At 37.0% G+C, this 23,632-nt stretch overlaps 1 protein-coding gene across 2 annotated transcripts in view; it reads right to left on the bottom strand.

The window, feature by feature from the left end:
* The window catches only part of COL21A1 (collagen type XXI alpha 1 chain), a gene marked incomplete at its 5' end in the record, with an annotated part of 91,903 nt that overhangs the window by 2,992 nt on the left and 65,279 nt on the right, over positions 1 to 23,632 (bottom strand). For both annotated transcript variants that reach the window (XM_081998125.1, XM_081998124.1), the window contains 8 exons: positions 153 to 207; positions 305 to 451; positions 4,003 to 4,035; positions 6,134 to 6,178; positions 6,877 to 6,912; positions 11,452 to 11,523; positions 12,047 to 12,100; positions 13,428 to 13,481. In XM_081998125.1, the coding sequence (XP_081854251.1) occupies positions 153 to 207; positions 305 to 451; positions 4,003 to 4,035; positions 6,134 to 6,178; positions 6,877 to 6,912; positions 11,452 to 11,523; positions 12,047 to 12,100; positions 13,428 to 13,481 (496 nt within the window). The remainder of the gene's footprint in view (positions 1 to 152; positions 208 to 304; positions 452 to 4,002; positions 4,036 to 6,133; positions 6,179 to 6,876; positions 6,913 to 11,451; positions 11,524 to 12,046; positions 12,101 to 13,427; positions 13,482 to 23,632) is intronic.

Below are 23,632 nucleotides of genomic sequence, written 5' to 3' on the forward strand. Positions count from 1 at the left end.
AACCTGTGGTGTGGAAATATATTGCCACACCTGTAGAAAAACAAGTGATGTATCAGCAATATCGATCCTGCTTTCAAGAAAGCATCTTTATAATTATCAGGAAACTTCTTTAGCACTTTAAACAAGAACAGTAAAGAGGCTTTCAAACTTACTTCTCAGTACATCTGAACACACCTGCCGAATAAATTCTTCTGAAAATTCTCGTGCCTAAATTGAACAGAGAACGGTTAAAAAAACAGAGAACATGTATTTGTTTGGGATTTTTAAGGCATCCAGAACAACAGGTTTGAGGTCCTATACATACAGGTTTTCCATCTGATCCAGGTGGTCCCGGGGGTCCTCTATCTCCTGGCTGACCTCTGAGACCAGGAAGTCCAACCAAACCTTGGATACCAGATTCTCCTTTTTGCCCACTGATGCCTCGAATGCCTGGATCTCCTTTCTCACCTTTCTGGAATGAAAACCAACGAAAAGCCAATCCTATCTTCACAGACCATTTGGCAACTAAGTAGCATCAAGCAAACATATTCTGAGAAAATCTTCATTGATGATCTTCATAAAATGAATATAAGTGGTCACTGAAAACTAACTTGATACTGATGAGATCTATTTCACTAAAATGTACTGAAGTTTTCAGATTCTTTAGTAACTGTTTCAGATACAATTATTTACCAAATATAACTAGAAATAAATTACCTCTTTTTTTTTTTTAATTTTAAGGACCCATTTTATTGACTAATATTGACTTATTAACATATGGAAGGAAAGGCTTTATTCACTTTTTCATGAGAATTAGATAATTTGTTAAAGTACATTAAAATCCTTAGAAGGCTGGAAAAATTAGAAGTCAAATTCTGGCATCATTGAAGTTCTTGGCAAATGTACTATAATAATCAAAACTTTTACCCTATGTCTGTAGTGTATAAGACAAAGGAAAAAAATAGTTTGATTTCAGTTAGGTGTTTTTTGTTGTTTTTTTCTGATTTCATTTATTCTCCATATGAATGATAACAACTGTAGTCCACTTGCTTCACTGGAAAAGGTTAAAATAATAATGGAAAATATTTTGATACATCTTCATCAAAGCAATGGTTCTTCTATGTATGGAATTACCTACTGCAACAGTTCATGTGGAACTCTTTCCCTCTGCTGGAGCCAACAAAAGATCAGTACAATGTAATTTGGTACATGCCCAAGATTAAAGTTAGTATACTATGCTCCCTGATGAGTCATTTCCTTCCATTTTTGCACAGCTTCTGCATAATGTTATCAGTTGCTTCAAAATTTTCTTTTGTCCTTTCCAACTATTTTAGATAGAATTATGGAAAGAAGGCAGAAGGATTACTACATATGACAAAACTTACTGGAGCAAATAATGCAAGTTTAAGAAGCACTCAGGCATACAGTCTTCATAGACTTACACTGAATTTTAAAATATGGTATTTATATTATTTTTTATCATTCTATATAGTACTTATCAAAATTCTTTACATCAGAAAAATTCAAAGCTTTCTGTCTTGGTCTGAATTAGTAAAAATGTCCAGAGTTCTCCACAGGAATTATTACAGAGTAGCAAGCTTCTCATTCAGTGTCAGATTGCTCAGTTTTATGCAGAGCGCTAGCCACTAAAATAAGGCAGATAGTTTTTCCTCTTAAAAAAGCAAAGAAATGAGACAAAATGTGACAGACGTCAGTGAAGTGCCTAAGAGTACTGCTGGAAAGATGGTCCACCAGTCAGATGCCATGCATGAACTGAACAGCAATCCATAGCCTCTTCCCACTACAAAAATTACACCCTAATTCAGAACTGACTTTTTCCAAGGTTGCAATTGTGTTTTATTTTCTTGATACTGTCAACTTGAATGTTGTAGTCATAGACAATTTATACTCTGACACCGTGTAGATTCGTACTTGTTCATTTCTATTACATAATTACAATTTTTTTTTTCATTTAAGAGGGTCAGCAAGGCTCAGAGATAAACATATAGAGCATATGTAGCTGTCCGTGGCTATACTAGAAGCTATATGTGCTGGGATCTGAAAATCATGCTGTTCTTGTGGCTAGCAGTAATTTGTTTTAACTTTAATTACTTTTACAGCTATCAACTATGTTTACATAAAAGACATCTGACTTGCAAGTTGATTTATTTGGACTAAAGGGGCTAGAAAGCACTAAGAACCAGTGAAATATTGGGAAAATGGCACCTATTGTAGAAAAACATTACAGGCAAGAAGCCAATATAAAAACACCAGGACAAAACGTTGGAAGCATCAGCACAACTGCCTGCAGAACTTGCCAAAAACCAAATGAAACTGCTGAGGGAACGTTTTCTGCAATATATCTTGGTCTTGTCATGCTCAGCCACATCCCATGTGTGGCCTTGTTTGTTGACCCTTGCTATTGGCAAAGAAAATAAAGAAAAGGAAAAGAGCTCAGTAAGTGCTGAGAACTACAGAATGAAGAAACTTTCTATTGAGGAATTTAGGGCCTAACAAAAGACAACATATTTTATAAAAATAGAAAATAAACTAATTTTATAGGTCTGATAAACAAGCACGATGACATCATTATATCTTAGTGTATAGTAAGAATATTATTAAAAGGATTTTTTCAGAAAAAAATTATTACCATGATTTACAATATTTAGAGAGGCCAGTTCAATAGTATACAAGAAATCATTTACCAATGTTGGCAATGGTTTAGCAAATCGCCTATAAGCCAAACTGTAATTTTTAGTATTTCCTGGAACCACAGCAGCATATAGGGCAATTTATATATTTAAATGCATAAAATTATTTAATTATCAGAATGAGCTTCCAATGAATATGTCCAGCTATTGATATGCAACAATGCTTTAATGAAAAAAGGTTGAACAAAGAAATCTCTAAATAAAGTTGAAGGAGAATTATATTAATGGGACAGTGTGTACCCTGATTTCACTAAATATTGGAATAAATAAAAAATAACTAACAAAGTTAATCTTTTACATATCAATTCTTACACAACATGCAACAAAAAGATTAAAAGGTCTGGCCATAAATATATCTACATTAGCCAAACACAAGAGAAAAAAGAAAAGATGGGACTTGTGAAAATATTCCGGAGAGCAACAAATGCAGTTTCTGACAGACCAAGAGCAGTCTGAACAGGCTTCCCCTTACATCCCTCAAGTTTCAGGCTAAGTTGAATTACTCCTGTAAAAATTTGGTAACAGAGAGAAAGAATTCTGCCCTGCATTTTCTGAGCCAGTTTCAAAGACAGAATCCTCTAAAAAAAAAATCTTTGTAAAGGCTTCACTATATTCTTTTTTGTTAGCTTTGAAATAAAGGCACACAGAGAAATCTCACTGGTGAAGGTGAAAACACACAAGACAAATAGTTCAGCTGTGAAAGTCCTTACCACAGACTTTTATGGAAGCTGAAAGTGCAGTATATCAGCACAATGAATTAGGCAAATTCAAGATTGACATTAAATGCAATGCTCTTGATCTCTAGCTTAAATGCCCCTAATTTGTTGACTTCCAAAAAGAGTGCAAGTATGTAAGAAGGATCTTTGTATACCCTATGTTTTATTTTTGTGTCCTGCCCTGCTATTATTGGCTGCTGCTGAACAATATAGATAATTTTGATCAAGAATTCTATATTTTTATGAACTATATTTTTATTTTTCAATGAACTTAGAATCTCTTTTTCTTTTTTCCTTTAATATTTTGCTTTCTTCAACCAGCTCCTTCTCAGTTTTTTGTTTTTGTTTCTTAAATGATCTTAATGTATATGTTTGGCCTTAATTTTTAAAAAAATCTTTAATTTAATGAAATATATATTTCACTATGTCTCTTTTTAACTAACACTTCCTTCTCTAGTATTTCTCTGTTCATTTCTGTCACTTACAGAGATGTGAGTACGGAAATAAGACTAAGCACACATTTTACAGATCACATAATTTGCAGAAACAAATGTAATAATATTGTAATACTGTATTTTTCATTACAAAATACTTACCTCTCCTCGTTCTCCACTCAATCCTTCTACTCCCTTTAGGAATTAATATGAAAAAAAAATTAAAAAGCAAGTTGAGCTGAATTACTTGGAACCAAAAATAATATTGTTGCCCTTTGTTTTCAATAATTAATCACAAATGTCAGTTTTTAAAGATTATGTGATTGCTATTTGTCCAAAAAAACAAAATGCATGAGGATGAAAAGCATATATCACGGTGAGTTAACACTTTAGTAATACATCTAATATCATACACCGAAAGGATAAGTTGCGAATATATCATACACATTATAAACCACATATTTTATTAGTGTACAAGAAGCGCATATAGACAGAACCTTATTCACTCTACAAAAGACAGAAGAAATAAAATTTTGTGTTCTAGCAAAAGGAAACTCCTGATTCTACCTGTTTAATACTGTCTTACTAGACAGAAATGAAATTCAGAGCCTTTGAAATACAAACTCAGCTTCTAAGCCAAATTTTGCATGCTGGCAAATGGTTTAATTTGTGTAATTTCTGCCGAACTGTTCAATGGTGTTATTGACCATTAAGTTCCACGGCAAGATGGCAGTTCAGTGCAGACTTTCTCACTTTTCTGATATATTCTTACGGACAAGGGAATCTGTATTGTTTCTTTGAGAAGTCCTGGAGGCCTGAGAAACCTTGGAAGGACGTAGCACTGTCTATCAGAAGTATGTGCATGATTGATTTTTTGGTTACTGACCAAAACAGAAAAGCCTGGGAAACAATTTTAGACCAAGACTGTATTATTTTTTCAGCTTTCCCCCCCGCAAAAAAGCAAGCAACAGCAATTCAGTTGCATCACTCTATCTGGGAAAAAAAAAAACCAAAACTTTTCTTTCACTATCACTTTTGTTTATCTTATGATTAAGATAATAAATAAATTTAAAATGTGTCCATTATTTGCAAAAGGAAAAAACAGAAAGATTAATTTGTAAAATGGTAGAATAGGACATTACATTTCGTTAAAACCAATAAACTTTTAGTTTAAACTGTTTCTTTTCAAAAATATCTGCGCAGCTTTACTACGGGACTCCTGTCAACCTACACACCCGTGAGAGTTACAAAACTAGGCTAACATACAATCTAGATCTCCTGCCCATGCTCCACTGAAATCAGCTCCTTCTGGCTAGACAGGCAGCTGTATCGATGTCGTAATTCCGAAAAAAGCAACTGTGACTTCCTTCCAAGTCTAGTTTTAGATATGTACCTCTAACAAATACTTCTCTGTTTAGACACGACATAGATTATGTAGTTAACAAGTATTTATAAATACCAACAGTTATTTTCTGTGGTATAACAAGATAGCCAACTATGACACAATCAGAATACATTGGCCCAGAGTTAAAGAGAAACAACTGGATCTCACTGATTTGCAGTTGAAACAGGAAACATCTGTAATTTATGAGCATAGAAGAGGTCAATAAAGACTCCCAGTATAGTCTAGGAGGTAATGAACTACATGAAAGTGTAGCATGGTACATGCAAAATCTTAACAACTCAAGCATCACTCATAACATTTACACAAAAGGCGCTTTGTGCTGTTATCTGCATTTTATTTATAATTGTTTCATGACATTTTTCCATAATTAACTATTTAATAAAATAATCCAGAAAAATGTACTTCCAGTCTGTTTCTCAAGACATAATATCCCAGAACCACAGAAACATGTAGGTTGGAAGAGACCTCCATGGGTTCAACTTCCTTTTCAGAATAGATCCATTGAGCAGGCTGCTCAATGTCCTGTCCAGATAAGTTTTGCCACAATCTCTGTGAGCAGCCTGCTCCAGTGTTTGACCACCCGCAAAGCAAAATGCTTTTCCCATATAACAAGTTAGGATTTCCTGCATTCCAACTTGTGTCCATTTCCTCTCGTCTTCCACCATGCACAGCTGACAAAAGTGTGGCTCCATCTTCTCTATATGTGTTGTATTTGTTATTTTAAAAATACTAAGGTTGTTTAAGAGGTAACTTATATAACTATGTAATAATGTTATACATAAATACATTTTGCCTGATGCAAAGAACTATCCATGTTGATGGAAGTAATCTTAAGGAATAGATATGATTCATGGTTCTCTTGAACTAGGATCACTATTTTAACAGTACCTGTAAGCCTGGATTTCCTTGTCTTCCTTTTTCTCCTTTCAGTCCCTTCAGAAAAGAAGTACATTTTCTTAAAATATACATTTATCTGGGAGACGTAATTAAACTATCAAAAATAACACAAAGAGGTAAACCCTAAAATTTCATCCTAAACCAGGCCCAATCAATCTGAAAAGTACTTTTCAAGAGTTCAGAGCAGAAACTGTGCAGAAGGATACAATTTCTATTTGGAACACAGAGGAGCCAAGTCAGGATCTCAGTAGTGACATGATACTCTTCTTTTTCTTGTAGGTATTCCCATGACTTTTAGATAACAAGGAGGAAAACCCCACTGGTTATACTTCAGTAGGTCGGCAGAGGCCAGGTGGCATTACTTTGACTATGAGCATTTATCTGATCCCACGGTGCCTGGGGATGGGAAGGACGGAATCCATCCCGGGACTGTGCTGGGTCATGTCCCAGCCCCTGAGGCAGCAGTACAACCCATTTGAACCCAACCACCACTGCTAGGACCACACAGCTCTGCACCAAATGTCAGTAGCCTGCTCAGCCCCAGAAACGCAGCTGGAAATTCACGCTGGGCATACTAGGCAGTTTTCCTTGAAGAAGTGTGAGGGGTCAGTCCTATTCTTCCAGCAAACCTTCTGGGGAGCTTAATCTTAAAAAACAAAGTGTCCTGAATTAACACCTAAGACTTGTATTAACAGTGTTGCCAGATGATTTAATTAGAAACAAAGTTGATATACCTGGATACCACTTTCACCTTGGTTTCCTTTGTCCCCCTGTAAAATATTAGAAGAAAAGTAACATTGTAACACGATTCATCTCAAAGACGTGTAGTGTGTGTTTTAATTTAACACAGTAAATACAAGAGAAGCATCTAATAGCTTTTATTTATACTGAATGAAAACAAATGACTCTATCCCCACGTACACAAAAACTGAGCAAAGTACAGAAAGTTATTATTACGAAGGGAATCTGTCAAAGAAAGAACTATCAAAAAGAGAAGCGCATAATCATATACCAAGTTAAAATTAAAAAATACAACATAATGAGGTGGCAAATCCAGCAGGATTTTATCCACTCAGCGTATGGGAGTGGAGCGGGTGTAGGCAGGGAAGAGAGGCAGTATTTCTGATGGGTTAAATTCCATCTGGATGCTAGCCACTAAGTATGCTTGCTTTCAGCCATAGACAATAGAGTATAAATAATTTCTGTAACACTTACTATAAACCCATTGAATACAGCAGTTATACACGACACACTAAAGAAAAAAATACTTTTTTTAAAATAAGAAAAAAATATTTTTAAATGTAATAAAATCTGTGTAAGGACTAAGTAAGTTCCACTTCCACCCACTCCTGATATTCACTGAAATCTTTATAGTGAATAAACATTAGTGGAGTGACTGGCAATCAGTCAAAGATACTTAAAAGGCAGGTATCTAGGTTTATCAAGTTATCTGAACACCATCTAATTGACACTGGAGAGAAATAGGCAGCTCTTGAAAACTATTTATGCCAATTAACAGCAGAGGTATAAAATCTGTACTCTGAGAACGTGCCACTCTCTCTTCATTGACTGAGAAGGGAACTTAAAGTTATGGGCGAAGGCTCTGGCCCTAACTCAAACCTCTTAAATCAGTGTGACTCTGGTTAAATACACGTGAATCAAAATGTTGGGCCAAGAACATAGCAACTTGTGAAACAAGAGAGATCTGTGGGGGGATGTGCAAAACTGCATTTAATAAAGAAAATAATTAGGATGGAGGTTTTTGGATCCGTTTCGCCAGTTTTCTTGTAAGAGCCAAACGTGTGTGTTTGGTTGTTTTTTGAAAGAGAAAATGTTTAGTTAAAGGCTAAACAGGAGTAAAGAGGAGATTTTGCCATGCAAGTATTTTCCTGACTGAACAACCCGGAACATAAAAGGGTATTTATGCCAGTTGTATTTGGTTGTATTGTACTTGAATGTAAAATAATTGGTTTGGATTCAAGTTTTAAAATAAGCTATAGCTGAAATGCTTCACTTTTACTGTCAGATGCCCAAACTGCACTTTTTTCCTGAATAATCAAGAGTTTGTCATACTTATGACTTGTAACTCCAGTTAACCAGCAATATACATTCTGACTTGCATCTTTTCTATAAAATGGATAATGAATTTTGCAAAACCTTCTTCAGTTTAAAATTTAGAGAGGTTCCATAAATTTTAACAAAATGTCCCTCCTTAAAACCAGTATTACTATCTTGGCACATGTACCTTACATGACCCTTAGATATTGAGAATGAATATATGGTGATAATGAAACTAAATGAGCTATTGTTATGACTCTGACTCAACTCAAGTCACACTTCCATGGGGCTTCAGTACATTTTGAAAGACTTAAGCCAGGAAATTTTTGTCCTTACACACTCTGGAAATCACTGTTTTGAAACTGGTCAGAGGACTAATTTTTCTACATCTTGTCTTGGAAAATGGAACTCGGGTTCCATTACCTCATTTAACTGAGATAATCTCATCTAAATTCGGATCATTCTCTAGCCTCCATTGACCAGGGACTTGCTTCAGTTGTCTAAACATAGGCATTTAAGATGCTCTAGGCAACCCAAGGCATCTCCATATGTGTCTACTGACATCTGAAATACTCAAGCATACCTAAGACATCCATACATGGCTGGCATATATGACATACAGGTAACCTGTGCCCTTCTGGAGCAGAAGCTGAAGTCTAATGGAATACCTCCGCATGGGATTTTCATAAAACTTTAACTATAATACCACCCTTCTAACTTACTGCTTCTTTACCCTTCAACCTTTCTTTCCATGGTGAAGTACCTGATTCAACATTATTTCTGTAATGCCTTTAGATGAAGGGCTTTATCCTTCAAAAGGTGGTCCTCTACATTACCGGTGATTCCACACATATGCATTATCATTTTTTACTAGCTGCTTATCTCTATCTGACACCTTACCTGAGCTTCCTTTGCTTTTACAGGATTTTCTGTTTATGCTGAAATCTGTAGTTTGAATATGTAATGGAGAAATCTTTGCCCTCGTTGAGACTCCAGTATTTCCCAGGAAACATTGCTAGATTCCTAACACAAGTGTCAGATACATTACCTGAACACACTTAATTTATTTTTATATATTTTTCTATATAATCAAATATGAAGTTATTATTAAATAAGCTGAACTACAATTAAAAATCTAACTTATTAATTGAATTAATTACAAAGTAATACTTTTTTTAATTTAAAATTTAAATATCACATTTGGGCTGATAGCAAATATAGCAACATTTTTAGCCTCGACAACTTGTTGCTTGAATAAATATCTGGTTTGAATAGTTGCAGGTAAAGCTTGTTAGTTATAGTAAACTACATCCTAAGGAAACAAGTCTATCTGTTCTATCAGATCACTTATATTGTTCCAAAGAAACAGTATAACATTAAAATAAGCTTTATAGTATATGCCAATTAAGAAACTCACTGTAAAAAAAAATAATTTGTCATGCTTTCCCATAAAAATACAATTAAATTATGAAAGTAATAGCAGTACTCATTATCTTGCAAAGCAATGAAACATTTAATTTTCAGGATGCACATACTATTGCTTTAAAAGTGTCCAGAATGAAAAAATCTTAATTAAAATTTAGACTAAAAATGTAACGGATACAAGTCAGAACTTCAGTTACATTAGAATTAATTGATTTACACCAATAAAACTGATTTTACTTCAACCACTTTTGAACCATGACAGCTGACAGGCATTCAACCCTGAAATTCTCCTCATCACCCCAAATCATATTATTGAAGATTACAATAAATATTTTTTGTCCAGCTATTTCAAATAAACATGTCTTTCCTCCACATAAATTTGCCTAATGTATTGCATATGTATTGACAAGTATTGCATATATAAAGTGTAAATTCCTGGTCTTTTTCTGTTTCTTAGTTAAGTTGGAAAGGTGCCATCTAGAAAATACAACTCTCTTGAGATTTTGTAGTTACCCACAGGGAACAGAGAGTAATAATTTTCAATTACTTCTAATTTTCAGGTTCTTAAATCCCATTCTATAGACAAAGCATAGCTGATTTTTCCTCAATAGACTCGGTGCACACTCTAGTGAGTTCTGTGAGTTGCAGTAAGATAAAAATAAGTCATTTTTTTAAAAAAAGACATATTCTAGGGGCTTTCCAGCTTCCAGTCAAACAAAAACTTCTGCCTTATTGTCTGAAACAAAACTGAGAGGTTTCAACCACATGGGAGAGCTTTAGTAGAGCACTGTCTTCTTGTAGACGAACATCTCTAGGAAAGTATTTATGTAATGTTAATTACAGCTTTAAGTTATGCAAAAAGCTGTGTGCTTGAATTTCAAAATATGCCAAAGAACAACACCGCCTATAATCTTTTCAACCTGGGACTCCTTAAAGATATGTGATTGTCAGAAAATCCGACATACCTACACTTTAAAAAGAAGGATGACTATCCAATTAAGTCAAACATCAATATGAAATTTTACAATGTGTTCACAAAACAATTCTTCAGCAATGAAGAATTTCAGCATAGCCACGTCTGTATCAGTGTTTGATAGATGTAAAGCTGCACCAAGAGATGGAGAGATCCTAGAAGGCATGATCTTTATGAGAACTCAGTATGCAAAAGGAATAAACATAGGTTCTTGTCTAAAAAGAAGACATAATTTTCAACCTGTAGAGTAGAAGTACGATCCCTCTAACCTAACTTTTTCTATCTAAAATGTCAACATTTAACTTATCTAATTGTCTAGGCTTCAGCTACAGCCAAAGAAAGGTGTAGAGATGCAAGTAAATGACTCTGCAAGGCGCTCAGACTCTCAGCTAAATACGGAGACAAGCCAGACAGCTTGGTTAGATAACTCTTAATGGCTCAGGCTACCTGAGCTGAATCTGTCCCAGCTGCTTAGGGTTAATTGCTCCACTTCTTATGGGAGCTCCACAAAAGACTTTGTACAATAGACTTTATAGCTGTAGCACTTGTTGTAGTATATAAGACTAAGTAAATACAGAATCATGGGTCATACCACTATGTACTTTGATTTATGATTCAAATTTCATTAATACCTATGCTGTAGCATTTTATGTTAACAGTTTCTTCATTTTGGTCATTCTCCCCTCCCTAAGAAAAATTGTTTTTCTAAAGAGTGGACCTTCCAAAATATGCCTACTGTTCTTTAATAGTAAAGATGTATTTAGAAAAAGGACTTCCTTTAACAATGATGACTTACAAGAAAAGCACTTTCAATAAAAGATGTGATTAATGTAAAACTGGAAAAAATACTTACCTTTAAACCCTGGGTACCAGGAATGCCTGGGTAGCCTGGTTCACCTGGAGCGCCTGGTAATCCTAGTTCTCCCTGAGTAATACAATAGCTCTGTGTCAGTGATGTGCTGTGTATAAAAACATATATTGCATGGCTTCTCAAGGTCACATGATATGCTTTAGCTATATTTTGAAATTTTATAACCGAGAATGATTCAAAGGTCTTGAGAATTTGTGAAGGGATGTTGAATTCAGAGAAGCCACAAAAGGGACTCCTAAATCTTAACTTTAGTTTCCTAGTACCTATCTTTTTTAATTATCTTTTAATACTGTTGAAGTTGATTTTTCAAAATTACACAAATAAAGCTATCTGAAGTAATGGCAACATTTGCTGGTTTGAACTTCATGAACAGCTGACTTACGCTGACTGAAATCTAGAATAAAATTAGTAAGAATAAGCCATCAAATGGACTCTGATGAGATTTTATGTTAAATATGGTTTTATTTTGAAACAAACTGCCTTGTGACTAGTCATGGAAAATCATGGAAAATCAGTAAATCATGGAACAGTCAATCAATCCCTCCTTTACCTAGAATACTTCTAGATTCATATTTACCTTGGCTCCTAATGATCCTGGTTTCCCTTGTATTCCAGGTTCACCTTTATCACCCTATATAACAATATAAGAGTGTGGCTGATACATCAGTATGTTTTGACATATGTGATATGAATAGCAAACATAAACAGACACTACTTGGAAATTGGCTCTTAAAAATAGGCACAGATAGTGACTGAAAGGCTAAAGTTCTGCTCCCTTACAGGAAACCTGAAGTTTCAATTTTCTCTCAGGAAGAATGAGATATGGATGACAAAATGCAATCTGCCAGCCTCTGCTCACCTGTCCCTTCCCCACCTGCCTAATTTCCCTTGCCCAGTCATACCATGTTTCTCTGTACTGACTTCACATTTCCATCATCTTATTTAATAACACTCTGAAAATCCTCAGACTTGCGTGAGCCAAAATGTATATTTATGTTTTGTTTTTTACTGTAGCCTGTGGAATTAGGCATATACTCAGCATGAGGATTTTCATTAAAATCTTAGAATTATTGATTGCTTCATGATGCTCTTCTGTAAGAATGACCTTGTTAAGAATGATTCTGTAAGAATCAGCTTATATTCCGCATGAGAGAGAAATACACAGAACAAAAGCATTTTTCACACATGAAAATAAAGCTAATTAATTTTTAGTCATTTCATAGGTATTCAATCTTCTTGACCATAGCAAACATTGACCATTTTAAAAAAAGTTACCTTCAGCATACAATTTTAAATAAATGCCTATGTACTTTGGATAAAAAATAATGTATGGGTGGAAATGGAGCTAAATGTAAATACAAAGTTCAGGAAATGGATTCTATATTCTTAAATATTCTCTAGAACATACAATTCAGTGCTTACTAGCGAAAGCTCATCTTGGATTAAATTAAAAGGTTACACTAACAGATCTGGATTTGTAGTATTATCTATTTTAGTTTCTGAGAGCATGGGTCAATTTAATTCTTGCTGTAGCTGCAGTGCAATCAATAAAGTTACATCTGAAATAAGTTTGGCTCCTTGGGTGGAAAAAGCTGCATGTAACATTATTTAATACAATTAAAATATAAATAAATGTAACATGGGCAGAAAGTTCTGATGTATACTGAGAATTCTCTGGCTCCCAGGACTGCAGAACATTTTCCAGGACTCTGAAGCTGAAACAAAGTCTCATGACCATTTCTGCAATTGTTCCAAACCTCATGGGATGACAGGCACCATTTACTGAGCTATATTAAGCTCTCTTGAGAATGAACTATCATATAAGGTACTATAGGGAAAATCATATAGCTACTCACCAACATTCAACATACCAAAAAATTAGCTGTGAAATCCTTGTGTTTTTTCATTATAAAGCAGTCATTTATCATAGTCACAAGTGAATTAACACAAACACTTACCTTAGGCCCAGGAGCTCCAGGTAGACCAAACGAGCCTTCTGGTCCCATCAAACCCTATTTATTTTTGAAAAAGGCAGAGGCATTTCTGTAATAAGCTAGAGGAATAATGTCTTCCCTATAGTGTATTAGTATTAGTAGTATTAGTATTATATTTCTATAGTGAAATAAATAGGACAGGAAATATAATGTCTTTCATCACATTACTGTAAAGGCTGTAGCTCTGATAGAGCATAGTGGATTATTTAGACCTTCTATTGCCTCAGGAAGAGCTATTGCAATGGAAAAAAACATTCAAGAAAAAAGCACAGCACTGTCATGACATACTCTTGAGAGAAAAAATTCTGCAACTCAAAACCCTGTCTGTGTGATCTAACCTTTAACGTATCTTTAACACATCCTTAGTCATAACTGAAAGTGACACAAGAATTTTTTAGTTTCCATTTAGGGTTCCCAAAACAAGCAAAAGTCTGCATGGTATTTCACAGTTCTCTTCGTTCTTTCTGACTATGTGTCCTTCAAAGGTTGCCATGCCTTGACTCCTTTCGCAAACTTTATGGCGATTTACTGGGAGAAGTTAACTCTGGGGCCACACCTTTGCATCTTCTGCAGAATCTTCAGGACTGAACTGTTTATTCAAGAACCCAATAGCTTCTGCCACTTCAGATCATGACATTTCAGCACATGTACAAAGCCAGAGCATTGCCAAAACCATCCCTTGGACTCCTCTCATGGAAACATGTTGATAAAAGCATGTTTAATTAATGTTTAATATGTTTCATACATAAACTAAGAGCTAAAGGGTGTTAAACCATAAAATGCCTGGCTTGCTTAATTTCTGTTTAAGATAATCTCAAGTATAGATTAGAACGGAAATATTTTTTTAAAATCATACTTTCCAAGAAGGAATTCCCATTTATAGTATTTTCCACATCTGGTGTTTATATAGGTCTTTCTCACCACTTCATCTCACTTCCCTTTGATTCTAGAACTGCATGCATTAATAAAAACAATATATTATTATTGTTTTATTCGGACTTGCATATATACTCTGAAATATATCTGCTATAAGAGTCTATTTATGACACAGCATAAAATAAAAGCATAATAATGCAGAAAGTCAAACAATAAGGCTTGGAAATCTAACTTGTCAGAGATTAAGTTTTATCGATGATTCTAACTGATAGTATTTTCAAAAACTACTGTTATTATTACTATTTAATCTTTGCTTTCATATGGATAAAAACAATCACCTTCCATTTAGTACTAAATGTTAGGAACTGTTCAGTTCAGTGACATTATCTCAGACCGCCTTCAAAAGTTACACGTGATCAAAAATAAATGTGTTTCTACAGTAATTTGTTATGCAGATTGTAACTCAGTTTTGCCAAAAAATTATTAACTTCCTTTGTTAAAACTAAAAGAATAGCTTTGTTTTTGCAGATACAAAAGAAAATTCAGAATATTGGAACAAGAAGTAATTCTTTGTAGCCAGGGTTTTCAGCATTTGGTCAATTTTCTGGTATTTCACCTGTGCTTAACTGAAGCAGCACAGATTAACTCCAGTTTCTTTCCCACTGTGTTGTGAGAAAGTACCGGTCACCAAAACTTTCCACCAACAAACATAGCAACTTGCTCTTTAGGACACAGACACAGGTCCGTGAATACAAATAAATGGTACCAATCACAAGACTAAAACTTAAGTAACTTTGCTGCCAATTTTCCTCAGTCTCAGACTTTTCCCATTCAGTCAATTGCACGTGAAAATTCTTCTATTAAACTTCAAATTCTCTAAAATAACTACTAATACCATGCATCAAATCATTTCCAACCCTTTCCTGAACTTTGAAGATTAGATCTGCTTATTCTTACTTAGACAGAAAATAAGTCATTTTATCAAAGATGATGCAGTTAATCTTCTGTAATCTATAATTTGGTAAATAAATCTTTACTATAACCTATGCAATTACTTTCATAATTTTGGAATAGAAATTACCAATTCCTCTCCAGCTGGAGTGAAGTTTCTGAGGTCTGCTTCCACTCATAACCTAAGAGACAGTGTATTCCCATTAACCATTTGCTTACAGCCTATGTTTAGCGTCAGCTTTGTTACAGCAAGCGTAAGAAAACATTAATTTGGTTTTGGAACTTAACCGTGATTATATTAAGGCTGTCTTAATTCACTTGCACATCAGGCCTGCTTCTTCATTTTTTCTCTTTTTATTTACATAGCAAAATGGTTTTATCAATTTTCATTTCACTGTAAGGCTTAATTCAATTTGGCTTTTTAAAATCAAATTTAATGTTATCTGTTGATCTACTCACTTCTGAAAATACAGCTCTCTTTATTGTGCAATATTTTCTGCATTCCTTCAAGGCTATCTTCCTTTTCCAAAAATCATTGTGAAATTAGTATCTTCTTCTCAGATTCCTGTTCTGTGCTCATTACTAGGACATTATTTGGCAGAGAAAAGCAAGCACAAGTCTGGGGAGAGACAGTAGGAAGGGATGAGAAATGGGACTAGGGGATTTCTGGCTCCCTTCACGTTGCCACCTCAGTGTAGCCCTGTGCTGTTGAGACCCTACCCCCTACCAACTCCACACTACATCACTTCTAGTTTATGCCCACACCAGTCCTTAGATTACAGAAGTGGTTAAATGTTCATCACAAATGTTCCTCATTCGTTTTATATTATACAGACTGGAAATACTAGGTGTACAGAATAGTTGTTTGGTCGGGTTTTTTTAAATCAGATACGTGTATATATCCGCACTGATCTGCAAACATGTACTGGAGAAGGCAAATCAGAAAGTACGTTCAGTATAACTAAAGGTCAGGCATATATCTGCAGGAAAGGGAGAAATAAAACCCAGTTGTCTTGGCTGCTTTTCTTGCACTTTAATTACCAGGTCGTATTTAACATATTTCATTAAAAAAATTACAGGAAGATGACTACATGAAATCAGCACACTACAAGAAGAAAACTTTCAGATGCAATATAGGAAAAGCTTGAGAATGTAATTGGAAAATATGGAATGTAAAATTAAGAGAAGAGCATGTCCTGAATAAAAATAATGAACAATTCAAGGACATAAAATGTGGCATTACTCCCCCATTTTCTAGAGCTGACACTATTTATGTGGCAGATAAATTAATAAATTACTGATGTTGGCAATGTAATAGGGATTCTTATTACTGAAGAACTTGTTACTGAAGAATTTTCCCAAGGTATTAATAGACCATCCACAAGCTTTCCATCTGTTTTTTCTGGAACAAACATATTCAACGTGACTAATACAAGGAAAATCCCACTGTCTTTTCTGGTTGAAATTCCCTAATGCCATATAACACATTCAAATATTCCATGCATCAATTTCCTACTTATTTTATCAGGTGACAAAAGATACATTAAATGAGTTGACAGAAAACATGAATAAACTATTTTCAAGTGTATCAAGAACCAGATGTTATTCATCTAAATAAAATTTGAAGAAAACATGGTAGGTGAATTACTCGAATAAATACGTACACTTTGGAATCCCACAAGGCTTTGTTATAGCTGTTGATACAGGCTTCCCTCTGACATTTTGTTCAGCTTTGTCATAAAGAAATGGAGAAAAAATTTCCAGTGATAGGCAATAAAAATGATTAGAGGCACAGGTGAGACGACAAATGTGCATGTGTTAACTAGGAGTTAGGGACATTCGAACTTCCAGTTCAGGCAATGTTTCTTCCTTTCTTCCAAATTTGACCTAAACTGCAATAACTGGTTCTCAGGGAAATTTATTCTTTCCAGAGAAGATCTTTACGTGGCTGAAAAAGTCCTTTAAGTTCATGAAAAGAGAATTAACCAGTGTACTCACTTTATACAAAAGGGCTTCTGACAGCTGTAATGTAGTGGTCATGCCTGTGATAGAGTCAGGAAAGGAAGAGCTGCTGGGTGGATGCAGCGTAGCTGTATACTGTGCAGGAAATTCTGAATGTATTGGGTGACAGAATAGCCCAGAACTCGTAAAACCCAAAACTGGTTTCAATCTTTCTCTCCAAGAAGGACTGTGTTGGTTTTAATTGATCATGTATTTTGTTAAGGAACTGCAAGCATGGAAAAAGAGGTGAGCTCTTCAATACATTTATATATGTTCATATGCCTATATATAATCTTTGTTATCTGGAAATCAGAGTCAAGCTTTTTTAAACCTAGCATTACTCAGAGAGCAAGTTCAGGGTGCTCTCTTTTGTCTGTGGTTATGTAAAGATATAGGAGAAAGTACAAACCACAACCTTAGTTCTTCTGAATTTTCTTTGATGAAAACCAGTAAAACAAAGTGAGAAATTAAGAAAAGAAATAGGAAAGAAGTTGATATCTGTGGCCTGTACAACTTTGAGAAGTCTATTTACAGTTTAATAACCTCCTCAGCTTCTTCAAGTCATAGTCCACATACCCATTTGGATTCCACATGACTAAGCAATATTCAGAACACAGACAATCCTAAAGTAAAGATTTAAGAGTCCTTTGTGGAATCAATGATTCTGACAAATGCACAATCGAAGCAAAAAGACCACCTCAAAACTGGTGAGCTTTACATGTGATAGAACATACATTACTGGACAGACACAGCAAGCCTTGACTTACAGAGTGTGTGATGTTTCCTCCCTTTGGAGGTCTGAACAACCTGACTGATTACAAATGAAGTTTAGCACCTGATTTAAATGCAATTCAGTCACAAGATAAAATAATAAAATTGGGAGGGGTCTTAAAATACATTCTGTCTGAAAAAAAAACAAGTTAGCATACTATTCAGACTTAAGCATTGGAAGTTTATCCACCTTCTGACTGAAAAGAAAAGGCAACCTTCAAAGAAAAATAGAGAACAAATGGCCAGTCAAAAGCAAGAAGTCTTCCCGCAACGGACATAACATTCTATTAAAGCAAAGAACCTCTCACCAAATAAACAATCAAATAATCCTACATAAAATTACAAAATCGCAGGAAATGTTGGGGGAAAAACAAAAAACCAGACATGCTTTCAAGGAGAGGACATTAGGAGTTACAGATGATGAAAGGACTACTAACTGAACTCACACACATAATCAAAACTTCAACACTGAGATATAAGAAACAATAGCAAGGATGGAGAAGACTCAGATAAGCCTTAGGCCAAGTACATGCTCCATTTAGCCAGGTAGGCATATATTGCTCTTATTACCAGAAGTAATTGGAGAAGAACAGACTCTTTCTAGAAATAAAGAACTATCCAGCATATGTGTTGTAACTGGAGCATAGTCTTCTCTGAATACTTTATTGTCAGGTCTGCTGAGTGTGAGAAGAGCACGGGACTCATCACCAAGCTCAGAAAATCCACAAACCAAAACTATCTTAGCCGGACAGATGTAGGCACAATCTGGTAAACTGCATCTGACTTCATCTTTTGGTGATCCTTAGACAGCCATGGAAAAGGCATAAAGCATTATCTCTCTCTGTGACGTCAGCTCCAAAAGTGTAGTACTCTAAAGGAAAGCAGACTATATTTCCAGTTGAAAGCAAAGGAGACAAAATTTTGGAAAAGTCCGTTCATTAAAACATCAAGAGCAAATTTCCCACTCCTAATTCAATACTCTAAAGTGGATGAGAATGTCTGACATCATGTTCAAGACTCATACTTGACACAGATATCTGGTAAAATAATTGCAATATCATCATAGAAAAGAAGAAAAACCCTTTCATTACTTTGCTTGGGAATGGAAACGATCATGTTTTCAGTCCCTATTTGCTTACAGTGAGCCCTTAACCTGGGCTCCCCATAAACAAACTCCTCCTAAAGCTCTGAACCCCAATACATCAATGTGTATTTTCTTTTTCTCTGGAGAAAAGACGACTCACGGTTTTGGGTACCCTTCCTGTTTTTAGGAGGGAAACATGCACCAGTAACAGTCTGGACAGAGAAGTGCCATACCCTGAGGAACATTCCAGCACTAGTGTATAAATGACCCTTAGGCTAGTAGTTACCTTCATACACAGATAGGTAAGGTAGATACTGGCAGTCAGACAGCCTTAGCAGTGCGACAGTAGGCATCCTGATGACTGAGAAATTAAAATCAAACCCTTTTTAGAGAGCCACTGACTATCCTGTATTTGACTTGACCTTGTTGATATAAGTATGGATTTCTTGAAGTTCAGAATGAGCCCACTCCCTTTCTTCTACTTCTAACACTACATATTGGCATCGGAAACCCCTTTGTCTTTTGGAATGGATGAAATCCAGCCTGACGGCTGGATGTCAAGCAGCAATTCACTACTGATGAAGCATTTTCATAGGGTAAGACCTTGAAAAGAGATGGGGTAGATAAATTGAGAGACAGACAAGTTACGAAACTGAACAATACAATCTGCCAAAATCCAAGAATCTACAGTGGTGTTCTCGCACCTGTTGTCAGGTGGATTATCACGAGGAATTAATCAAAAGGAATATCAACAGGATTAATACAACAGCAAGGGCTGCAGAGAGAACAGTTCACAGCTTTCATACACAACTTTCATACTTCAAAGATGTTGCTACGCTATAAACTTACATTTGCCATAGCCTTGTTTTTTGCTGCTGATAGAAGGAATATTGCAACTTCTAGGCATAGTTTCCCTATTTAGGAATAAAATGGTCAGCGCCATTTGTACATATAATGCAGATATCACTTTCTAAGCTTCTCAGTCTATTCTTCCATTTCATGAATGCCATCTGCTTCTTTCTAATGATTTTTCTGAAGCTCTATCCAGAGTATTTCCTTCTTGTTGTTATTCAAATCCCTCAGCTTTTTCCAGATAATTTCATTTACTACTTCCTTTTACCCTTCCATTTCAGACAGAACTAATTAGAAAAAGAATTACTGCTCTGAGATTTATTTTTGTAAAAAGTGTTTCTATGTTAGTCTCTTATTTATTAAAGCAATGCTATCAAAGCATTTATAAGAATCTGATACTTCTTCTTGGTTCAGATATTAGAAAACTGATCACTATTGTTATCAAAATCAAAATCACAGAAAGAGTTGGACTCAATGATTATTTATCTTTAAAGCTAAAGAAATTAAGCATTATCATCCAGTTTCCCATGTAAACATATTTAACCCAGTAGTAACACTATAGAAATGCTGAAATTTCTCAATTAAATATTTTCACTGAACTGCTTTCTTGGGTTCCGGAGAAATCAAAGTTGTACCTTCTATTTGGACTGGGCATGACAAGTCTGTTACATGCACAACATATAGTGAATCTCAAGATGAGGCAACAAGGGAATAAAAAAGCAAGTGATCTTCCCATTGTTGTCACACATTAAAACATTTGCATATGCTAGTCAGCTACGAATCAAGAAGTGTTACCCAGTTCTTTCCCTGACAAGTTTTACTAATTCTACAGCCTGAATACAACTGCATAAAATGTCTTACTACCATAAATCATAGAATCTTTGGGTTGGAAGGGACCTTTTAAGGTCATCGAATCCAACTACCTGTGCAAGGAGCAGGAGGGTTCTTCTTCAATTAGATCAGGTTGCTTAGAGCCCCCTCCAACTTGACCTTGAACATTTCCAGGGATGGGGCATCTACCACCTCTCTGGGCAACCCGTGCCAGTGTTTCACCACGCTCATTGCAAAAAATTTCTTCCTTATATACAATCTAAATCTAACTTCTTTTAGTTTAAAACCATTACCCCTTGTCCTATCACAATAGGCCCTGCTAAAAAGTTTGTCCCCATCTTTCTTAGAAGCCCCCTTTAAGTACTGAAAGGCTGCAATAAGGTCTCCCCAGAGCCTTCTCTTCTCCAGGCTGAAGAACCTCAACAGTCTCAGCCTTTCTTCAGAGGAGAGATGTTCCATCCCTCAGATCATTTTTGTGGCCTCCTCTGGACCTGCTCCAACAGCCCCATGTCTTTCCTGTGCTGAGAGCTCCAGAGCTGGACGCAATACCCCAGGTGGGGTCTCAGCAGAGCAGAGTAGAGGGGCAGAATCACAGAATCACTAAGGTTCAAAGGATCTTCAAGACCATCAAGTTCAACCATTAATCCAGCGCCACCATGATCCCTAAACCATGTCCTGAAGCACCACATCCACATGATTTTTGAACATTTCCAGAGATGGCGACTCCACCACCTCCCTGGGCAGCCTGTTCCAATGCTTGACCACCCTTTCGGTAAAGAAATTTTTCCTAATATCCAATCTAAACCTCCCCTGGCGCAACTTGAGGCCATTTCCTCTCGTCCTATCGCTTGTTACTTGGGAGAAGAGACCAACACCCTCATTGCCACAACCCCCTTTCAGGTAGTTGTAGAGAGCGATGAGGTCTCCCCTCAGCTTCCTCTTCTCCAGACTGAACAACCCCAGTTCCCTCAGCTGCTCCTCATAAGACTTGTGCTTCAGCCCCCTCACCAGCTTTGTTGCCCTTCTCTGGACACGCTCCAGCACCTCAGCATCCTTCTTGTAGTGAGGGACCCAAAACTGAACACAGGATTCAAGGTGCGGCCTCACCAGTGCCGAATACAGGGGCACAATCACTTCCCTACTCCTGCTGGCCACAGCAGTTCTGATACAGGCCAGGACGCTGTTGGCCTTCTTGGCCACCTGGGCACACAGCATGCTCATATTCAGCGGGTTGTCAACCAGCACCCCCAGGTTCTTTTCTGCTGGGCAGCTCTCCAGCCACTCCTCCCCAAGCCTGTAGCGTTGCATGGGGTTGTTGTGACCCAAGTGCAGGACCCGGCACTTGGCCTTATCAAACCTGATACAGTTGACCTCTGCCCATTGATCCAGCCTATCCAGATCCCTCTGCAGAGCCCTCCTACCTTCCAGCAGATCAACACTCCCACCCAACTTGGTGTCATCTGCAAACTTACTGAGGGAGCACTCGATCCCCTCATCCAGGTCATCAATAAAGATATTGAACAAGACCGGCCCCAGAACCGAGCCCTGGGGAACACCGCTTGTGACCGGCCGCCAGCCGGATTTAACGCCATTCACCACAACTCTCTGGGCTCGGCCATCCAGCCAGTTCCTCACCCAGCGAAGAGTAAACCTGTCTAAGCCACGAGCCACCAGTTTCTCCAGGAGAATGCTGTGGGAGACGCTGTCAAAGGCTTTCCTAAAGTCCACATAGACAACATCCACAGCCCTTCCCTCATCCACTAGGCGGGTCACCTGGTCATAGAAGGAGATCAGGTTGGTCAAGCAGGACCTGCCTTTCATGAACCCGTGCTGGCTGGGCCTGATCCCTTGGTTGTCCTGCACATGCCCTGTGAGCACTCTCAAGACAAACCGCTCCATGATCTTCCCCTGTACAGAGGTCAGGCTGACAGGCCTGTAGTTCCCAGTATCCTCCTTCTAGCCCTTCTTGTAGATGGGCGTCACATTGGCAAGCGTCCAGTCTTCTGGGACCTCCCCTGTTAACCAGGACTGCTGATAAATGCTGGAGAGTGGCTTGGCAAGCTCCTCTGCCAGCTCTCTCAGTATTCTCGGGTGGATCCCATCAGGTCCCATAGATTTGTGGGTGTCCAGGTGGTTTAACATGTCCTTAACTGCTTCCTCCTGGATTATAGGTGGGTTATTGTGCTCTCCATCCCCATCTTCCAGCTCAGGGGGCTGAATACCCTGTGGATACCTGGACTTGCTGTTAAAGACTGAGGCAAAGAAGGCATTAAGTAACTCAACCTTGTCCTCGTCCTTGGAGACAATGTTCCCTGCCATATCTCTTTTTGTTGTTAATATATTTGTAGAAGCATTTTTTATCATCCTTTACAACTGTGGCCAGACTGAGCTCTAGCTGGGCTTTTGCCTTTCTAATTTTGTCCCTGCTTGACCTAATGAGATCCTTGTACTCTTCGTGAGTTGCCTGCCCCTTCTTCTAAATGTGATAAACTCTCTTCTTTTCCCTGAGTCCCAGCAAAATCTCCCTGTTCAGCCAGGCCAGTCACCTTCCTCACCAGCTCTTCTTATGGCACATGGGGACCGTCTGCTCTTGCGCCTTTAAGATTTCCTTCTTGAAGACTGTCCAGCCTTCCTGGACCCCTTTGTCCTTCAGGACTGTCTCCCAAGGGACTCTCTCAACCAGTGACCTGAACAGGCCAAAGTCTGCCCTCCGGAAGTCCATGACAGCAGTTTTGCTGACCCCTCTCCTTACTTCGCTCACAATTGAGAATTCTATCATGTTGTGGTCGCTAAGCCCAAGACG

Source organism: Phaethon aethereus (genome assembly GCF_964289735.1).
Source record: "Phaethon aethereus genome assembly, chromosome: 3".
Classification (NCBI taxonomy): Eukaryota; Metazoa; Chordata; class Aves; order Phaethontiformes; family Phaethontidae; genus Phaethon; species Phaethon aethereus.